General features: G+C 41.2%; 1 protein-coding gene across 1 annotated transcript in view; it reads left to right on the forward strand.

The window, feature by feature from the left end:
• Cyb5b (cytochrome b5 type B) overlaps nt 1-18,488 on the forward strand; it is a 36,005-nt gene extending 17,517 nt beyond the window's left edge. Inside the window, exons 2-5 of the mRNA XM_034522696.2 lie at nt 2,442-2,570; nt 3,022-3,051; nt 11,039-11,067; nt 14,377-18,488. Coding sequence (XP_034378587.1) covers nt 2,442-2,570; nt 3,022-3,051; nt 11,039-11,067; nt 14,377-14,467 — 279 coding nt within the window. The 3' untranslated portion in view covers nt 14,468-18,488. The remainder of the gene's footprint in view (nt 1-2,441; nt 2,571-3,021; nt 3,052-11,038; nt 11,068-14,376) is intronic.
• The last annotated feature ends 2,056 nt before the right edge of the window (nt 18,489-20,544 follow it).

Consider the following 20,544-nt stretch of genomic DNA (forward strand, 5'->3'; position numbering starts at 1 on the left):
TTTGTTTTTCAGAAATTTGTTGTTGTTAATTTTTGAGATTGTATTTTAAGTATAGTAGTTTCTCTGCAAACCCTCTCAAATACCCCTTCCTGCTCTCCTTCATATTTGTGGCCCTTTTTGTTTTAAATCAGTCATTATTATAGGCACATATGTATTTGTATATACATATATATTCTTAAAAACAACCTGTTGAATCTGTGTGATATTTCCTGTATGTATGTTTGTATGTATGTATGTATATATGCATACATGTATGTATACATGTATATGTTTTCAGGGCTGACCATTTGGCAGTAGATAGCCAACTGGTGTGTTCTTCCCTTGGGAGGACCACCTGTCTCACTCCCGGTTTTACTCAATTGTAAGAGCAGCTCTTACATCCTCACAGAAATCCATCTGCCTCTGCCTCTGTCTCTTGAGTGCTGGGAACTAAAGGTGTGTACCACCACATCCAGCTTGCTTTCCATTTTGATATAGGAGCTGACAAAGTTGCCCCAGCTGGCTTGAGTTTGGATGCCCTGCCTCAACCTCTTGAGATGCTGGGATTAAGGGGCCTAGGCCACCAGGCTTGGCATTTCCTCTGACTATGAAAGCCCGTTTGCTGGAATAGGATAAAGGGGAAACATTTTCCACAATTTAGATGTAGAGCAAACTGGGATGTAGTTCCCTATCAATGACTTTATTTTCTCTCAAGTCGGAACAACTGAATGGTGGCAGTCTCTCTCTTGCACTAAAATAGCATGGTTAAACGCTGGGCTCTCCTGGGTGGAGACCTTTTAGGAGACCAAAATAGCAGCTGTTCTGATCCTCAGGGAGCTGACGAGTGAGTGACTATGACTGGTAGGTGGCTTGGAAAGGCTTTGTATTTCTCTTGAATTAATCTTTAAAATATTAGCGCTGTTTAAGTGGTTGTTATAAAAAGTAACTAATTAAAAAGACATGAGTATTTCAGAAACACGGGCTTGAGTGTGTTAATGAAAATTCTAAATTTGTTAGTAAGCAAATGTTTGCTGAGTATTGAAGTCAGGGACTGCTGTGTGTTAGTTTAGAAAATAAAGTTTTTAAATAGGATATACTGCTGAATACAGTTTCAAAAGACACAGTGTTCACTTTGTGCAGCCACCAGAGTCCCTGCTGGCATTTTCGTGTATCTACTTTTTGTCTGTCTGTCTGTTTAGAGGCAGGGCCTTTCTGCAGCCCTGGATGGCCTTAGAACTCACTCTGTTTGCCAGGCTGGCCTGGAACTCAGAGATCTGCTTGCTTGTGCTGGGATGAAAGGTATCTGTTGTCATGTCTGGCAGGTGCCAAGTTTTTAAAAATTAACTTTATTTATTAGTTTCTCTGTGTGCACATGTGTGTGTAAGCTGCTCCAGAGAGTAGAGGGAAGTCAGGACAACTTTTGGAAGTTGGTTCTCTTCATAGGTTTCAGGGATCAAAATCAGGTTGTTGGGCTCTCTCCTACTGAGCCATCCCCCAAGTGTTCATAGCCTATCCCATGTAATAGCACTAGCTGTAAGGCTGAATGCTCTTGTTCTTTGTAGCTTGCAGATACGGGCACAAAGTCATCCCGGTGTTTAGCAATGTAACTATAGAACGAATCTCCCCTCCCCTACCTACTACTTCTTCTTCTTCTTCTTTTTTTTTTTTTTTAATTTGAAAAAATTTTAAGTTGGGTGAAGGTGGTACATTCCTTTAATCCCAACACTCGAGGAGGCAGAGGCAGGTGAATGTCTGAATTTGAGTTCAGCCTGGTCTACAGAGCCACTTCCAGGACAGTCAAGGATACACAGAGAAACCTTGTCTCAAAAAAGAAAAAGAAAAGAAAGAAAGAAAAGAATTTTAATTTTACAAAAAGTTTTGAGATTAACCATCCAGGAAGCTGAGGCAGGAAGAATTAATGCAGGTGCACACATAAACACAAGAGAATAGATAAGTGTTTTAAAAAGAAAGAAGAAAGAAAGTAAATGGGCAAGAATATAGCTCAGTAGGGAGAGTCCCTGCCTACCATGCACGAGGCCCTGGGTTCAGTCCCCAGCACCTCATTAACATGTACGTGGTCATCCACACCTGCAGTCCAAGGGATCAGGAGGATCTGGCATTTAAGCTCATCTTGGGCTGTACATTCAGATCAGCTGTACCATATGAGACCCCATCTCCAAAAAGGAGTTCATTTCAAGAGTAGAACAAAGAATTCCAGAAATTCTGGAGTTCTCGCTGTGAGTTTTTTTGCAGTTTTAATGTTGACAAAGGTTACTATGCAGTTAATACACATATTATGCAGTTTGGGGCAGAATATTGTAGAAAATGCTGCTGTATTCTTCCTGATACGCCCTTCCAAGTGGCACACAATTTGTTCACCAAAGGGAGAAAGGGGATGGACAGAAAAAACTTCAGTGTGCTTTTCAGAGAGCCCTCTATTCAGAAAATGCTATTTCTTCTAGCATCCTGGTGGGGAAGAGGTTCTCCTGGAACAAGCTGGTGCTGATGCAACTGAAAGCTTTGAAGATGTTGGCCACTCCCCTGATGCCAGGGAGATGCTAAAGCAGTACTACATTGGTGATGTCCATCCGGTAAGAACTGTTGTAGCACTCAGATGCTTATGCAGAGAAAACTACTTGACAGCCACTAACAGGATAAGAGAATGAATTATTTAGACTAAAAATTCATTCAGCCTAGCTCTCAGGCCAGGTTTTCTCCAGAATCATCAAACCATCCTCTGTTGTACATAGTATCTGAAAAGCCAAGGAAACTGGTTTTCTTCTTTTATTGATTGATTCTTGTAATTAATAACACCTGTTCCCAAAATAGTGGTTTGGTTATTCTTGCAAGTTTCTTACTAAAGTTGTTCATTATGTACCTGTGAGTCCTTTGGGCTTAGCATTCTAATATGGGATCCTAATGTGCTAAAGGGTGGACCTGGGCTTCTTTTTCAGACCCTGAAGTCTCTGAAGGAACTAACACATTGCTAGACCTCATTTAGATGCATTTTGAACATTGTTCTCTCTCTCTCTTTTTAAACAGAGTGACCTTAAACCTAAAGGTGGTGACAAGGTAAGAAGTCACTACTTTGTCTTGTGTGTTTCTAGTATTTCTATTAACTTGAGTAAAATTGCTTTTAAAAATAATTTTAATAAGAGAAGTTAAAATTGGCTGGAGAAGCCAGGTGGTGGTGGCACATACCTTTAATCTCAGCATTCAGGAGGCAGCGGTAGGCAGATCTCTGAGTTTGAGGCCAGCCTGGTCTATAGGGTGAGTTCCAGGATAGCCAGAGCTACGCAGAGAAATCTTTTCTCAAAAAACCAAAATGACAACAACAAAAGCTTCTCTGGAGAGATGGCTCAGTGGTTAAGAACACAGTTTGCTCTTCCAGAAGACCAGGGTTTGATTCCTAGCGCCCTCATGGTAGATCAATATCATTTATAACTGGAGTCCCAGGGATCCAACATCCTCTTCTGGCTTCTGCTGACACTGGTGCACGTGACATTTCTATAGGCAGAACACTCACTCACATGAAATAAAAAAGAGCCAGAGAATGTGGTCCGTGCATTCAGTCCCAGCACGAGGGAGGGAAAGGCAGGTGGATCTCTGTGAGTTCATCTTCACTTTTATCCAAACAACAATTCTGGGTTTTGTTGTTGTTGTTTGTTTGTTTTTTTCATGATAGAGTTTCTCTGTGTAACAGCTCTGAGTGTCCTATGTTTTGTAGGCCAGGCTGGCCTTAAACTCACAGAGATTCATCTGCCTCTGGCTCCTGAGTGCTGGGATTAAAGTTTTGTGTCACCCTGCTTGGCTCCCAAAACTATTTTTAAGGAATTTGGACTTTATACCTGTCCGGAAAAAGGGAAAGCTAAATGTTAAACAGAAGGAATCATTTTAACATTTCTGTGTGAGCCAGCCTTGACTGAGAAACACTGTATTAATGCACCTAAGCTTTTAAAATTGAGATTCCAAAGTACACTTACAGTGGTTTTGAAAGAAATTAGTTTATGGGTTCTGTTTGGGAAGACATCTTACTCTTACCTATGTAAAATATATGACGGATACTCTGATTAATATAAAGGCCTTTCTTTCTGTCCTTCTTTCCTCAAATTAATTTTTAAAATCCTGTATGTTCAGATTGTTCCACACCCTTCCCAGTTTACAAACTGGTTCAACCAACACAAAAGGTTTATTATTTGAATATTTAAAACCCTCAATGTGCTTTGCCTGACTTAAGGACCACGAGGAAAGCTCGGAAGCTTTTTCTGCTTCCTACAAGCAGGGCAGTGTCACCTCCCATGGTCTTTGCTAGTTCCCTTGCTTTCTGTCTTTTAGAGGTTGTTACATGCCCTCTAGGAAAGGGATAGCAGTCTAGGTGTTCTAGCTCGTCGGGGACACAGTAGTCTCCACTTCTTCCTTCTAGATTCTCAGTCTTCATTGAGCCAGGAAATAATGAGCAGGTTTGACACAGCAATTCAGTTTGGCCTGGGCACAAGAATTCTTTCAATTCAAGAGGCTGCTTGCTTGGCAGTGTGTACCTTCTGTTGCTCTGAAATCCAGGGTGTATATATAATTAACTCTTCTATCTCCTCTACTGCTCGAACTGTTAAGTTATGAAGTTGGTTTTCCCTTTCCCTCCTCACACCTTACCTTGTCTTGAATCCTCTTGTGTCATTAAGGTAAAATTTGAGCCAATATGATCATAATTGAACATGTCTAGAAAACGCCACCTGAGTTCAACATTTCACAGGCAACTCACCTTGAACCTAGTAGTCTTCACCCAGCTCTCCAAGGCAATCATGAAAGCATTCTTTATGTTAAAACAATAGAAAGATATTTTGTAGTTACAGTGTCTAGAAGTCTTATCAGTTGTTTGTTGTTGGTGTTCTTACTGCTAATACAGGAGACACAATGTTTGCACAGCGTCTGTGAGGGATCCACAGCAGTGTTTCAGAAACTCTGTTCCTTGTACCAGTGTCTTTTTTTCCTGGGCTTCCACTAGTCCTGTTTAGAATCTCTGGAGTTGAGCTGGCTTTGCTTTTTGGTTTTTAGATATTTTATTTAATTTTATTTTTTGTACATTGGTGTGAACAGGAGTTACAGACACTTGAGGGCTGCCATGAGCATGCAGAGAAATGAACCCTGGTCCTCTGGAAGAGCAGCCCGTGCTCTTAACCAGCGAGCCACTTCTTCAGCCCTCCTGGGTTTGCGTTTTAAATAGCCTAGATGATAGGAAGGAAGCCAAGCACCACACTTTCTGCTGAAGAATGTGTCTTCCTGCCTGTATGAAAACCCAGCGATCCTGAGTTTGCTCCTGTGCAAGCATTGCCTGCCTTCTGTAAGCCAAACAATTAATTAGAGATTGATCAGCTGAAATAAAACTGGTCCTGGATTTTCTTTATCCCCTGCAAGAAGCATAGAACAAGTCTCCTCAGAGCACCAAGCAGTATGATAATTTAGATCTGGAAATGTAGTATAGCCCTTCCCAGGTTAGGGAGGAGCCAAGAGCTGGGCTTTCAAGCCTGTTTTTCTCCAGTTACTTTCCCCAAGGGACCTGTCTCCATTAGGATGATTCTGGCTGTTGTTTGTTTCCAGTCAGGCTGTCTCTTACCCTCCAGGCAGATTAGGCAAAGACAACCTTTTGGAAAAATTTCAAGATTACCTACCATGTTTTCATAGAATTATATTCCAAACTGATTTCTTTTCCAGGAAGAAATTTTTGATCCCTCAGGTTTATCCCTGTGCTTGATTTTAGCCAAAAGGCTGAGAAGTGATCTGGCTCCTCACAGAGGCTGAAACAGACACTTCTGTCCTAGGATGCAGAGATCACTTTCCTTCCCAAAGTGGGAGGGAAGCTCATTTATTAATTAGCTTCCTTTCCTGTAGTTCAGGATTTCTGAATCTGTAAAAAAAATGATTTTTAAAGCACAGCCTTCAGCTTTCTGGGATAGAGTTTTCATCTTCATTCCTCCCCCCCCCCCCCCTTTGTCTGCACTGCTTCCCCTCAGACAACCTCTGCCTTCTTCCCAGGGAAAGTCAGCTTTCCAGCCAGGGGTCTGCTGTGTCTACTGAGGATGACCTTGAACTTCCAATCCTCCTGCCTTCCCTTCTGGAGCTCTGGGTTATAGGCATAGACCACTGTGCCCAGTCTTCATTTCTCAATTCTTCTAGAAATAGCTTTTCATGTTGCTTTTACTACAGTCTGGGAAATAACTGATAATGGTCACCATTGTTTCATTTTAGATCAATAACACCCTATTCGATGGCAGACATACTACAATATAAAAATTTTAAAGATTTTTAATTTATAAAGCTGACAACAAGTTATTTTTCTCTTTGAGACAGGGTCTCCCTTGTAGCCTTGGCTGGCTTAGAACTCAGATCTGCTGGCCTCTTCCTCCCGAGTGCTGAGATAAAAGGTGTGCCATGGCGCCTGCTTTAGTTGGTAATAACTAATTAAAATTAAAAATAATTTCACTCTTTAGGGTATGCTGATGCCATATGGTAAGACTGTTGTCTTTAAAAATAAAAAATAATAAAAAGAGACTTGTACTTGATAGGTGGGGATAAGAGAGTAAGTACTTCAAGACCTCCTTAACCATACCCTGTCTACATGAGAACCTGTTTCAGAAAAATAAAAAACAGTTCTTTGCTGTTCCTGTCTTAACTACCTAACTTACTGGAGTTTGCAATGAGGCCTCCTAGGATCAATAGTAACTGCCACTAACCAAGTTGCCAGACAACTATGGTCTTTGGGACTTAAGGATAAAATGTCCTGGTCCAGTCACTCTTGAAAAACAAAATGCTGTTTTCTGAACAGTGTCAGGCATTAATGTCTCTTAGGAAGTTCTATAAACAAACCGAGCATGAGAAGCCAGACAGTGCACTTTCATACTTCCCAACTAGAATTGCTTGGGCATGTATTTCTCCTTTAGGTTCAAATAGGGATGTTCACCTTGGAAGGGCTTTTCCATGAGAGAAAATCTCATGTAGCCCAGGCTGGCCTCAAGGTCACTACTTAGCAGATGATGACCCTTTGATCCTCCTTTCAGCACCTCTGAAGCTCCGGGGTCACTTGTGTGGTAGTCATACATGATCAATGTGGTGATCAGACCCAGGCCTTCCTGTGTGCCAGGCAACCATTCTACCAACTGAACTACACCCAGGCTTTTGTTCCAGTGATGGGTTATATGTATTATCACGGGGTTCTTTTTGTTCTTATTTTGAGACAGTTTATCAATATGAATCTGATAGTATGTTCTTAAAAGAATTTAGAAAATTGTATTAGGGAGTTTTTCTTGTTTTGTATTTTTTTTCCTGCCAACAGGGAAGTATTTTTATATATAACTACACTAACTACAGGGTCATATACTTTATGAGATAGTAATTATTGAACTGTATTTTCATCCAGAAAAATTATTTGGGACTGGAGAGATAGCTCAGCAGTTAAGAGTTTGTGCTGTTCTTTCAGAGGACTGAAGTTTGATTTTCAGCATCCATATTAGGCAGCTCACAACAGCCTGTAACTCCAGCTCCCAGGGACCCACACCCTCTTTTAGCCTCCCAGGGCTATGTACTCATAGATACATACTCATATAGACATAATATACTCAAAATCAACAGGAAAAAATAAAGTTCTTATTGAAAAACTTTGCAGTAACTGATACATTTTAGTATCATATATAATATATGACCTTATATAACTAGATTTATAAAATGTTTATATCTTAAGTCTTCTGTCCTCTAACTTTTTAAGTAATATGCCCTAATAAAATTGATACAGTGGTACCTTATGATGTAAGAGCCATGATATGATGAGGGAAAGAAAATCCTTTCCAGAAGTATTTTAAGTCAAAAATTCCCAACTCATTTTTCTTAAGTTAGTGGCCACAGAAATGCATTGAGTAAAAAGCTGAGGAAACCACACTGTTGGATTTGTTGAAGATGTCTTAAGGCTTAAATTTTAAATATTTGGAATTCTCTTGGAATAGCAAATGCCCAGCTTAGGAATTATGCAAGCTCCTTACACATTTTATTTATCTGTTATTTGTGCTTTTGAAAGCCTAATTATAATCTCTGATTAGCCAGAGATAGAGTACCCTGTCTCTACTGTCATACCTTGTAATCATAAATTTGGCTTTCTCTTTCCTACCTTCATGTTCTGGTGATGAAGTTTACCACATCCCTTAAGTGTGTGTTCTCTTTCACGTGTAGTCCTGGCTGTCCTGAAACTCACTCTGTAGACCAGGCTGGCCTCGAACTCAGAAATCCGCCTGCCTCTGCCTCCCAAGTGCTGGGACTAAAGGTGTGCGCCACCACCGCCCGGCTCTTTCACGTTTTTCTATAAACAAAAGTTCATTGTGCAGTTCTCCTTCATTGACTACAGCATCTCTGCCCATGACTGCCAGATTAATGTTTCTTTCTTACTCTTATTTTCAGATTAAGTCAGTAGTCAGTGTACAGTGCTTCTAGAGAAAATGTCTGGGAAACAGTGTCTTGTGGAGCTAGTGAAAGAGTCCAAGATGACATGGGTAGTCTTCCTGCAGGCTCCCTGGGTGTGTGGGAGTGGTGTGTCCTCTCCTGCCCTTCAGAACACTGATCTTAAAGGTCTTGCTAAGGTGCCCCGACTCAGAAAGCTGTGCTGGAATAGTGATGTTGGAATTCGGACTCATCTGAGTCTTTGTTCTACAGACGAGGAAGCTGAGTTAGTGAACTGGAAGACACTGCACATAATTTCACTATGAGTAGCTTTAGAAAAACTTGATGTGGGACTGGAGAAATGCCATAGTGGTTAAGAGCATTGGCTCTTTCAGAGGACCTGGGTCACCATGCTCAGCTAAGCAGTTGCTTTTTATTATTGATAATATTGGACTAAAATCATAGCAGACTCAGAAGTTGTGTTGTATACTCCTTGGAAAATAAAGAAGCATGCACACTGGCTGTGTGGTAGGGCTTCTGCTGTAAGAGTGTAGGATCTGATCTGACCTCTCATTACTAAAGCCTTAGTGAAGAGCACTGATGTCTGGCATGGACTTTCTCAGCCAGATGTGCCTGAACACCAAAGGGTACACTAAGTCCATCCATAGCCTGTCGGAAGGTCACTTAAGTACACAGTAGATTCATCAGCGTTCTGACATGGACATGAGGACTGTGGGAAGTGTGTGAGCTGGCAGGAAAATGATTATTTTTCTTTTTTAGTTTTATAAAATTGAGAAAGAGTTGAACAACAAAATTAACTTAGGTGGCTTCTTTCGGAACTGACTGAAGGACTTGACTGTCAGTGGCTGTGCCTTAAGTATCACTCACTATGCCTGACTAAAAAGGGAGCTGCAGCTGCGCAAGGCTGACTGCCAGTGCCCTGAGGGAAGTGCACGCCTCTCTTCTCCTTCCTCCGGGGTGCTATGCAAGTTTTTCTTCTTTCCCCTTCTCAGAAATGGATTGCTCTTAAACAGGGTTACTTTCAGGTACTTGTTAAAAACAACCAACCAACCATGACATGTTACATGATTTCTCATGTGTTAGAATTGATTACATCCGCACATTGGGGGCTTAGCTCTATGCTCTTTCTCCTGATGCTGCAGCCCAAGGCTCACTGTAGTTAGCACATGTCCAGAACTTCAGTTATAGAAGAGGATAAAAGGCTTGTAATGTATAAGCTGTGTGTGTTCAGGCTTGGCATATGAATTCATCTGCATGACAGTGTTTGTAGTTCATTTAAGATAACAATCATAATCAGTTTTCAACCAACTTGATCACTCCACAAAGAAACCACAGACCTCTTAGCAGCCATATTCCATTCTCTGTTGCCCAGCTTTCTGTTTCACTCCTCCTCTGTCCGCATGGGGAAACTTACAGAATAGGTGGTCTCTGTGTCTGCCCCTTCTCACTAGCCTAGGTAATGTTTTGAGGGTTCAGCCATCTTGACACATAGATCAGTAATTCATTGCTTTTCATCCCCAAGGTTTTACTTACATTTAACTTATGTTTATGTGTTTAGATGTTTTGTTTGCTTTTATATCAGTGCACCATGTGCATGCTGATGCTTGTGGAGGCCAGAAGAGGGTGTCAGATTCCCATGGGACTGCAGTTACAGAGTTGGAGCTACTATCTGGGTGCTAGGAATTGAACCTAGATCCTCTGGAAGAGCAGCCAGTGCTCTTACCTGCTAAGTCAACTTTCCATCCCCCAAATCTGATTTTAAAGATTATTTTGGAAGCAGTTATGGTGAAATATACTTGTAATCTCCTTGCTTAGAAGGCTAAAGCCGGAGGGTCTTAAAAGGCTACCCTGAACAGAGTAAATCTGTCTTGAAAAACAAAGATTCATTTGGTTTTCTTCTTTTTACCTTCTCTTCCATTTGATTGTTAATAATTTCAGGTTGGAGAGATGGCTCATATTCTGCTCTTGCAGAGGACCCAGGCTTGATTCCCAGCACCCGTAGATAAAGAGGTTTATAAGTATTTATATTCAGTTCTTGGGTGTCCAACACGCTCCTGGTATACATGCAAACGTCCAGGCAAACACCTATCCACATAACATTAAATAAATCTTAAAAAGAAAAAAAGAAGTGTTAAATAATCCCCTAAGTCCCTAATTTAAATTGCAAAGAGTAAGCTGGGTCATCTCTGTAAGCCAGGAAACAGCTGTCTGCATGTCCAGGAGCACTGGACAGCTGATAGATAGTTTTACAAGAGAAGACTTTTTGAGGGCCTTTTAAAATGTTTTCAGAAAATGTGGTCATAGCTATGCTGATGGTAAGCCTAGTTAAGAGGTCTGTCGCTGTGACTCAAAGTATTAGTCCATTTCAATAGAGTTTTGTCATTGATATTTTTACATTTACATCATTTCTATGTTCTCATTAGTGACTTTTCACTAAGAAATATCAATGTGTTATAAGAAGTAAAAGATTCCAAGTCTACCTATTGACTAAAGTAGTAGGTATCAAAATGCATGAAAGAAATTCTGTTACTATCTACAGTTTCTCTAGATATCCGAGAAGACTTGTGTACACTGTACTAATTCTTTCTTTTTGTCATTTTTGAACATGTGACTTCTTCAGGATCCTTCAAAAAACAATTCATGCCAAAGGTTAGTATCTCCCTAATGGTCTTCCTTATTCTCTACATCATGTCTGGCAAGAGGTTCTTCTTAAAACTACATGTCTTGGGGCTGGAGAGATGGCTCAGTAGAGAAGAGCACTGCCTGTTTTTTAGAGGACCTGGTAACTTCAGCATGGGGTGTGTGGGTGGGTGGGGTAGGAGGTGTCTTATGCCCTCTTCTAGCTTCTGTGGGTACTAGGTACACATGTGGTAGACAGATAGACATGTAGGCAAAATATACATATACATAAATGTTTATTTGTTTGTTTGTTTGTTTGTTTTGAGACAAGGTTTCTCTGTGTAGCCCTGGCTGCCCTAGAACTTGCTCTGTAGACCAGGCTGACTTCAGACTCAAGAGATTCTTGTGCCTCTGTCTCCAGAGTGCTGTGATTAAAGGTGTGTGCCATATAACTAAAGTTTTAAGAAGGAAAACCAAAGCAAAGAATTTCTATGCAGATATGGGCAGCACTAATTGGTTTGGGGGAGAGAAGTTATTATTTTTAAACAGAGGATGTGAAGCTGAAATGGAAACAGGGTAGAAGTCCTGGACAGAGCCGGAGAGTAGTGGTGGGAGGATATCATCAAATATATTATATGAATGTATGAAATTTTCAAAGAATCAGTGTTGTTTTTAAAAGAATTATTGGCTGGAGAGCTGGCTCTGCGGTTAAGAGCACCTGAGCATCAGTTCAAGATCAGCCTGGTCTACATAGTGAGCTGCAGGCCACTTGATACTACATAGTGAGACCCTGTCTCAAAACAAGGACAAAAAGAATGCTTGCAGCAACATTATTCAAGACATTCAAACATTGGGGAAATTTCAAATATTCAATGAGTTCTAGTACAGTCATATAATAAAATATTACTAAGCAATACAAATTTAACAAATCAGCCGGGCAGTGGTGGCGCACTCCTTTAATCCCAGCACTTGGGAGGCAGAGGCAGGTGGATTTCTGAGTTCCAGGACAGCCAGGGCTACACAGAGAAACCCTGTCTCGAAAAAAGCAGAAAACAAAAACAAACAACCAAAAAAATTTAACAAATCACCGTTATCTGCAGTAACCTGGATGTGTCTCCAAGAAGAAAATGGTGTTTGTGGCACAAAGTTGTTGGTGCTCAGTGTCCTTGAGTGAGTGCACTGGACACGCACAGTGACAGACAGTAGCAAAAGTCAAGTTGCTGCCAACCATTCTTATGGAAGAATTTTTCTTCAGAGTTTTTTTGAGGGTCCTATTTTTGGACTCAACTCTTTCATGGTTACTCTTCAGGAAGCCTCAATTACTTAGAAGTTTTCGTGTTCCATAGTTTGTGCTATGCATGCCGTATTAGCTTTTAAAGCAGAGCTGCCTGCTTGCCATTCTCACTTGTTGGGAGGAGCTTGCCGCTGTACTAATAAGCTCTGTTAAGGAAGAGTTTTAAGGGGGTCAGACACAAGACACATGTGCATACACACACACACACACACACACACATACACACACACACTATTGTTTAAGGAGAGTGGTGTCTGCTCTGAAACTCCTAAGGGAACCCTCCTGCAGTAAGGGGTTGGAGAGACAGCTCAGTGGTTAGAGCACTGCTGCTCTTGCAGAAGACCTGGGTTCAGTTCCCAGCACCCACATGGTGGCTCACAGCCATCCACAACTCCAGTTCCAGGGGTATCTCATGCCCTCTTTTGACCTCTAAGGGTACCATAAACGTACATGGTACACATACATGCATGCAGGCAAACACTCATAGACATAAAATAAATAATAAGTCCTAAACAAAGCAAAACGAGACATTGAGAGTCTGGCCACCTGACTCCCATTACCAGGTTCTTACTTGGGATGCAAGGATTATGTTATGTTTCCTTGGTGGGAAAGAGAAGTATTGGTTATGGATAGATAGTATTTCCTCTAAACTTGTAATAGGATAGATAATACAAAAATCTATATGGAATGATTATTTTCCTCATGGGGTCCTGCTCCTAGCACCATACACATAAAAATTAATATTATAGTATAATATTTTTTTTAAAAAAAATCACAAAGGCAAATTTTAATAGCTATAACCCCATAGCTCAGAAATAACAATATGTCTATATAAAAACACCTAGAATGGTATGTATGTATAAAAAAATTTTTTAAATGCGTGTGTCTTTGCCTGCATGTGTATGGCTGGGGTGTGTATTTCATCCTCAGAAACACTGTCTCCTTTGAGACATGGCCTTTCACTGTCCTGTGGTACCCTAGCTAGACTGGCAAATGCATGGGATCTGCCCGTCTTTACTTTCCAGCCCGTTGGAAAGTCTTTGTCTGTTTCCTTTTTTGTTCTTTTTGTTTGCTTGCTTGACAGCATCTTGATGCTTAGCTGAGGCTGGGCTGGCACTTAGAGTGTAGCCCAGGATAGTCTTTAGGTTGCAACAATTCTGCCTCAGCCTCCAGAGTGCTGGGTTTGTAGGCATGTACTGCTATGTCCACCTTGTATGCATGTTTTGACAGTTTACTGTGCATTCTGTTTTTGATATGTTGTAGTGCTAGGGTTCAAAGCCAGAGCCTTATGCATGGTAGATAAGGACTCCACCGCTAAGCTACATCCTTTTTTTTTTTTTTTTTTTTTTTTTGTTGTTGTTGTTGTTGTTGTTGTTGTTGAGACATGTCACTGTGTGGCCTTGAACTCTCAAAGATTTGCTTGCTTTTGCCCCCCAGAGTGCTGGTATTAAAGGCAGACACAACCATGCCTTGCAGGTCAGATCCTTTTTATTTTTCACATCCTTTTAAAGCGGGGAGGGGAGCTTTAGGGCCCTGTAAGTTAGCTTAACAAGAAAAGACACCTGCCAAGTCTGATGATTCAAGTTCTCATGTAGTAGAAGGAGAGAACCAATTCCTACATGTTGTCCTCTGACCTCCAAATGTGCATCATGCCAGGCCTGGGCACATGTGTTCACATACACAAATAAATGTAGGGTTGGCTTTGTTTGTTTGGTTTTTCCTTTCAAATGCTGTATGGGAAAAGCAACTTTTTTTTTTTTTTGGCTTTTTGAGACAGGGTTTTTCTGTATAGCTCTGGCTATCCTGGAACTCACTCTGTAGACAAGGCTGGCCTTGAACTCAGAAATTAACCTGCCTCCGCCTCCCAAGTGCTGGGATTAAAGGCATGCGCCACCACTGCCCAGCTTAAAAGCAACTTAATTAAGAGAAGACTCAAGATAAATCAAGACTCCTGTCTTATGTGTATTAAACATGAGCACTGAAAAACATTCAATTATTTGAATAAAATATTCTTAACATATTGCTTTTTCTTCTTCCTTTTCTAGCTCCTGGCCGTATTGGATTGTTCCCATCGTGGGCGCCATTCTTATAGGTTTCCTGTATCGTCACTTCTGGGCTGACAGCAAATCCTCCTGAGGAGGCCATGTTGAAGTTGGAGCACATACTCCTGGGAGTGAGAGGTGGAGACTTGTTTGGAGGCTGCAGGGTGCTCCCTCCTTAAATCCTGCCAGTTGTTTTCTTTCCCCTTGGAGCCAAGATGGTTGACCAGATATCTATCCTCCTTCAATGTAGGACCAGAGTCTTTCATCAGCCAGAGCCTCACGCCCAAAGCACCTGCTCACACTGTGTCCTTGCCAGGATTCTTCTCACTGGTTCCCACTCCTTCCCTTCATTTCAAGAGTTGATGCCAATGACTTAGAGTTCCTATGTTGTAGTGGCGTGGCCTTTGGGGACAGTGCATGGTTTCTCATACTATGAATTCACAGTAGACATAGTTAAGGGAACAGCAGTCTAGTTACGAATCTTTCCCCATTTTTCTTTTAAGTAAATTTAATTTTTTTTAAATTCTGATTTAATTTTGTCATTCATCATAAGGGATTTGATTCATGAAGTTGTGTCTCTTATTTCAAACACAGCTGCCAAATGATCTTATTTATGATTGTTAGAAGTAAGAGGCCAGCAAGATGGCTCGTTGGATAAAAGCAGTTGCGGCAAAGCCTGATGACCTGTGTCTGAGTCCCTGAGTCCTACCTACAGTGTAGGAGGAGAGAACCAATTCCCAAAAGTTGTCCTCTGACTTCCACATGTGTGCTGTGGTCTTTGTACACACATACACACACACACACACCAGATGTAATTTTTTAAAAATAGAAGTACAACAACAGTGTTTGTCTACCCCCCCCCACCCCCCAAAGAGTGTAGCTGATAGCTCCTCCTATCCCTCAGTCCAGCCTCTTTTTTTTCCCAAGAGTACTTCACAAAACTATACATCCCTTTGATTTCTTAGGGATATAAGAGCTGAAGAAGGGCCAACTTCAGAATAATCTCTTTTACAAAGAGAACTAAACACTACCTACAGGATAGCAGTTTAAAAAGTGACCAACATATGCTCTCCGGTCTGACACTGGTTTCTAACCATCTTCACCTTGGCTGTCTTTACCAGTGAAAGATGAGTGTGTGGTTATCCATGGAACTTCTCTACGGTCCATTGGGCTTCACAAAAGGCTTTCTGCTTTTTTATTTACTGATTAGCAAATTTCTGATACCCTGTCTTAAAGTAAGAGTCTCAAGTTTGATTTCATATTTATCTCAGTAAAATAACTTACATGTAAATGTCATTGTCATGCCATTTCGGATTGGAGACCACATCAAGAGACTTCTGTTTTCACAGGTTTTACCTCCATGGCTCCAACTGGGTGGTTTTGTCCTACTTTTCTGTTGAGGATAATGATAAATCTGGAAGCTTTTTTTCTCCCTTGGATATGAGTTTCATTGGAAAGTAGGCAGTTGTTTAAAATTCCTTTTCTCATTGGTCCAGGCATTTTCCTGGCACCTCTGACTGTATTCTCTCTCCCTGTGGCAGTGCCTGACAGTACCCAGCTGTTTCTTAGTTTCTATGATTTTTCTTCACATCTTTGTTCATTACCAGTCAGCTTCTGGGCTGGTGTTACATCCAGCAGGAAACCATGGAATTCCAGAAGGACCAGAGATGTTGGGAAGTGTCCTCCTGCCTCCCTTCCAGCTTGCCAGGAGTTTGACAGGACAGGAAACTGCACAGTAAACCAGTCTGCTCATGCAAACTATTTTAAAAAAATTTCAGCCCAGGACTTGTATCCTGTGATTTAGCAGTTAAATGAATTCAGAATTCATCAAAATAACATTAGCCTTTTCCTTGCATATTTGGATATGATATTTTAGAGTGATTTCTAGGTGACTTTTATATGTCAGAGATGAAGACTTAATCAACCTTTAATCTTTAGGAACGTCTGTAATATTGTGTCATAGATTGACAGCATAGTTATTCCGTAACAAAAGTGGCACGCCGAGAGCACCTCCACGTAAAGGCTGGGAAGGCTTGTGTGCGTGGAGGCCGGGCCCCACTTGCTGGGATAGGGAAGTCACATGGAGTATTCTGGGCAGAAGGAAAGAACAAAGGCACATTGAGGCAGGATGGGAGCGTTCCAGCTAACATCAAACCCGACGGTACACGGAGTAAAGCGCAGCGTACAGGAAATGATAAAGAACTGCCTTTTCGGCTGGGCATGGTGGCACACACCTTTAAACCCAATGTGGGAGAGGCAGAGACTAGAAAATCTCTTGAGGCCAGTCTGGTCCACATTAATAAGTTCCAGGACAGTCAGGGCTACATAGAGAGACCATGTCACAACCACTACACCAACTAAAAGAACTGTATTTTTAAGTAAAATTGGTGTTTTGATATTTCTACAGTAAACAGTAATACAAAGACCATTTTTTTCTATTTTACCTGTGTCTTTACCTGCTTATTATAGCCGAGCTTTTCCTCCCCTGAGAGCCAGAAGGAAAAGATTTTCTTTTTTTTTTTTTTTGGTTTTTTTTTTTTGGTTTTTTTTTTTTTTGGTTTTTCGAGACAGGGTTTCTCTGTATAGCCCGGGCTGTCCTGGAACTCACTCTGTAGACCAGGCTGGCCTCGAACTCAGAAATACGCCTGCCTCTGCCTCCCAAGTGCTGGGATTAAAGCGTGCGCCACCACCGCCCGGCGGAAAAGATTTTCATACTTTGTCTTTGCTATCCATGAAATTCATTAGATCCAGGGCTTCTTTTGAACTACTGATAATGTGATGTCATTTTATATTATAAAAAAAAAAATGATGCTGCTTAAAAAAAAAAAAATCTTTAATCCCAGGACTTGAGAGGCAGAAGCAGACAGTTCTCTTGAGTTGTAGGCCAGCCAAGGCTACATAATGAGACTCTGTCTCAAAACAAAAACAAAGCCCCCCAAACCTTTCAGGTCTGTTTGCTGTAATTCTGTTGCCTACATAAACAGCTAGGCGAAAGGTAGGTTTTAAGTGAGAGTTTGTCAAGGCTTTTCGTAAACAACAAAGCAATACAACATGTGCACAAGTGTATTTTTGAACGTCTGAACTTGTCAAAGAAGCCTTGACATTTGAGGGTCATGAAAACCATTATTAAGACCAAGAGGAGCCAGTTCCTGTCCACTGACAGCCCCTCCTGACCTGAGGCAGAGGCGGATTTGGTTATTTATTCTTGAGGTGACCAGCTGCCGGTACATATACAGGTAATGGCAGGTGAACATGAAAGAGAAATTTGTGCTACCCAGATACAGGCTGTTAACGCCCATTCTCAAAGTTTCTGCCCAGCCCTGGGGCCTGGTTTTCATCACTGAGTGATGTACCCGTTTGTAAAGAAAGCGATGGGACACTGTGTCTGGACTGTTTATATCTCCTTGTGTGGTTACTTAAGCAGAGACAAGTCTGTCCAAAGCCATCACTTGAGCTGGCTGGCTCTTGCAACAGTTGCCATTGGGGCTCATTTGGTGCTGATGGGGAGCAGGGAAACATGTGATTTACCAGCCGTGTGTCATCACATACGGCACTCATGCTTCGGTCTCAGGTAATACCCGTCTGGCTGAAGTTGACCTGAGAGGACTGAAGCACAGAGCATTAAATGTTCTTTGCCTCCTACCCCAGGGGAAGTGGATTCAGACTTGTCGTGTCTCAACAAGAACCTGAAGTGTTGAAGCTGTGAGCTTCAGTTGCCAAATGTCCCAAAAGTAACGGGGAGCTCCGCCACATTTTGCCAGCTTTGGGATTTGTGGGAGTGGTCTAGGAGGGAGGCTGAAGAAGCAGGGATGTGCCAGTGACCTGCCTTACGCCCAGTGTCTTACTCATGAATTTCAGGGGCCGCTCCTTGCCCACGCCTGCATCGTCTAGATCAGCTGCTTGGGTAGAACATCCTTTCGGTTACTTAACTCGCCTTTTCCTGTACCCTCAACCGAGTGGCTAATACTACATTCCTTTTGTGAATTCAACGATGGAGTTTGTTTACCTATTTGGTTTCAGCTTATTTTGAACAAAGATCTTTGTCTCTTTCTACTGGAATGTGCACACAGTGAATGTTTGTTAGAACTACACAATAAAGATACTGTTTTCCTTTTCTTGTCCTGACTACGGTTGCTTTAAAAAAAAAAAAAAAAAAAAAAAAAAAAAAAAAAAAAAAAAAAAGACTTTTGTTTTAAAGGAAATGTTGGTGCCGTGCTGCTTAGGTGTTCTGGATGAAGACTGTTGGGGTGCACAACGTTCTTCAGCACCACTGTTAACATTTCATGTAACCTAAGTTAGGGTGCACGGTGGCACTTCAGGGTTCTTTGTTGGAAATAGATTTCTTGATAGTTGAGAGATATAGCCATCCAGGTTTGCGATGTTACTGGATATGAAGTAGGAAGCAGAAAACAGTTTGGAGTTCTATTTCTACCAGTAAAGAAAAGCCAATGAGGTAATGTTTTATTGTCTGCGGTGCTGGGCCTCAACTTATTGTTTTTCTTGGAACTAGCTAAACTGTTGGGGAAATTTATACACAGAGGTTGAGGTTCTAGTGATTGTGTGAAGCAAGGGAAATAGACCATTTTGTAATTACCTCCATCACACACTGATAGCCTTTTAGCATGGCCGGCATTAGGTCAGAGTAGATCACTCATTAGGCTCCGGCGATTCCACGACCACAGGAATCAAGATTAGTCACAGGAAGGGATAGCCCTATTCTTAATGCTAGCATTTGAATCTAATGTTTAATCTCTGATGCTAATAGGAATTCATTATCAAGGCACTCTTCCTGCTGTTTGGTAGTTTTGTGACAAATCTTGCTTGATTCACAATAATCTGAGAAGGCTGTGACTCCATTTACAAAAGTTTAAGGTAAGAAGACCCCACATAATTTATTAAAATCTGGTAATGGGCAGCATACATCTGACAGCATTTATCTAGATAGATGTCTGATCTGTGTAGTTCAAGTTGCTCAGCTGAGTCGCTTATATGCATTTTGAAAAAATAAATCTTGAGGCTAGAGGGATGGCTTAGAAGCTAAGAGCACTGGCTGCTCTTCTAAAGGATCTGGGTTCAAGTCTCAGTACCCACATGACAACAATCTGATGTCCTCTTCTGACTTTAGTAGTCACTGTTCATATGTGATATATACATATATACAGACAAAACGCCCATACACATAAGACTTGAATAACAACTCAATTCTTTTATGAAGCATTGGAAAGACAATTGCTTTTCTGATGGAGTCTGAGAACATAGTTGTAAAACTGTTTATCATTTGTATGGCATGGCACCTGTTATGTATTATGAAGTAACAGATAGCTCCAGGTATTACTGATCTTTATTTATTCATACTGTAGCCTCACAGGTGACATGGATGTCCAGGTTTTTTCAAATTTTACTACAGACTCAGAAAGTCACGAAAAGAACTTGAACCTGCCTGGATATTTTTGTTTGTTTTGCTTCTTACAACAAGGCCTAACCATGTAAACCAGGATAGCCTCTGAGTTCAACATCCGTCTGCTTCAGCCTTCCTGGTGCTGGGTTATAATTGATGCCACCACCGAATGTATCTGTAGTGATAACAGGCTTGAAATGGCTCAATTTTCCTTCAAAACATTTTTTTTTGTGGTGTTGGGGATCCAATTCAGGGCTTTCACACACGCTAAGCTAGTACTGTACACTCAGTTTCAGTTGTAGCACCACACAACGTTTGTTAATTATTTAAGAGAGTCTTGCTGTGTACCTAAGCTGACTTAGGACCCCAGCTCTCCTGCCCCAGCCTTCCAAATGTCACATACTTACAAGATTATGATTAAAAGGTATTCAGATATACAGCTGTCAGGGAAATGCTTTCTGACTATCCAAGTGAAAGATGTAATCTCAGTGCTTGGGAGGTTGAGGCAAGTAGATCTTGAATTTGAGGCCAGCCTTGAAATTTAAAAGGAAAAAGGAAAGGAGACATGTTCCAGAACTGTATTTAGAATAGTCCTAATGTAAATGCTGAAGGAAAACCTACAGGAGTTCTTGTGGGGTCACTGTATGTGAACGTGCAAACTGGTGATTATTAAAGCCTCATTATTTAGAACGAGAACATCAGGAAGTGGTGACAAGAACAACTAAGCCACATTCTTTTCAAGATGGAGTTAAATATTAGAAGAAACTCTTAAC

This window comes from Arvicanthis niloticus, chromosome 18, assembly GCF_011762505.2.
Source record: "Arvicanthis niloticus isolate mArvNil1 chromosome 18, mArvNil1.pat.X, whole genome shotgun sequence".
Taxonomy (NCBI): domain Eukaryota; kingdom Metazoa; phylum Chordata; class Mammalia; order Rodentia; family Muridae; genus Arvicanthis; species Arvicanthis niloticus.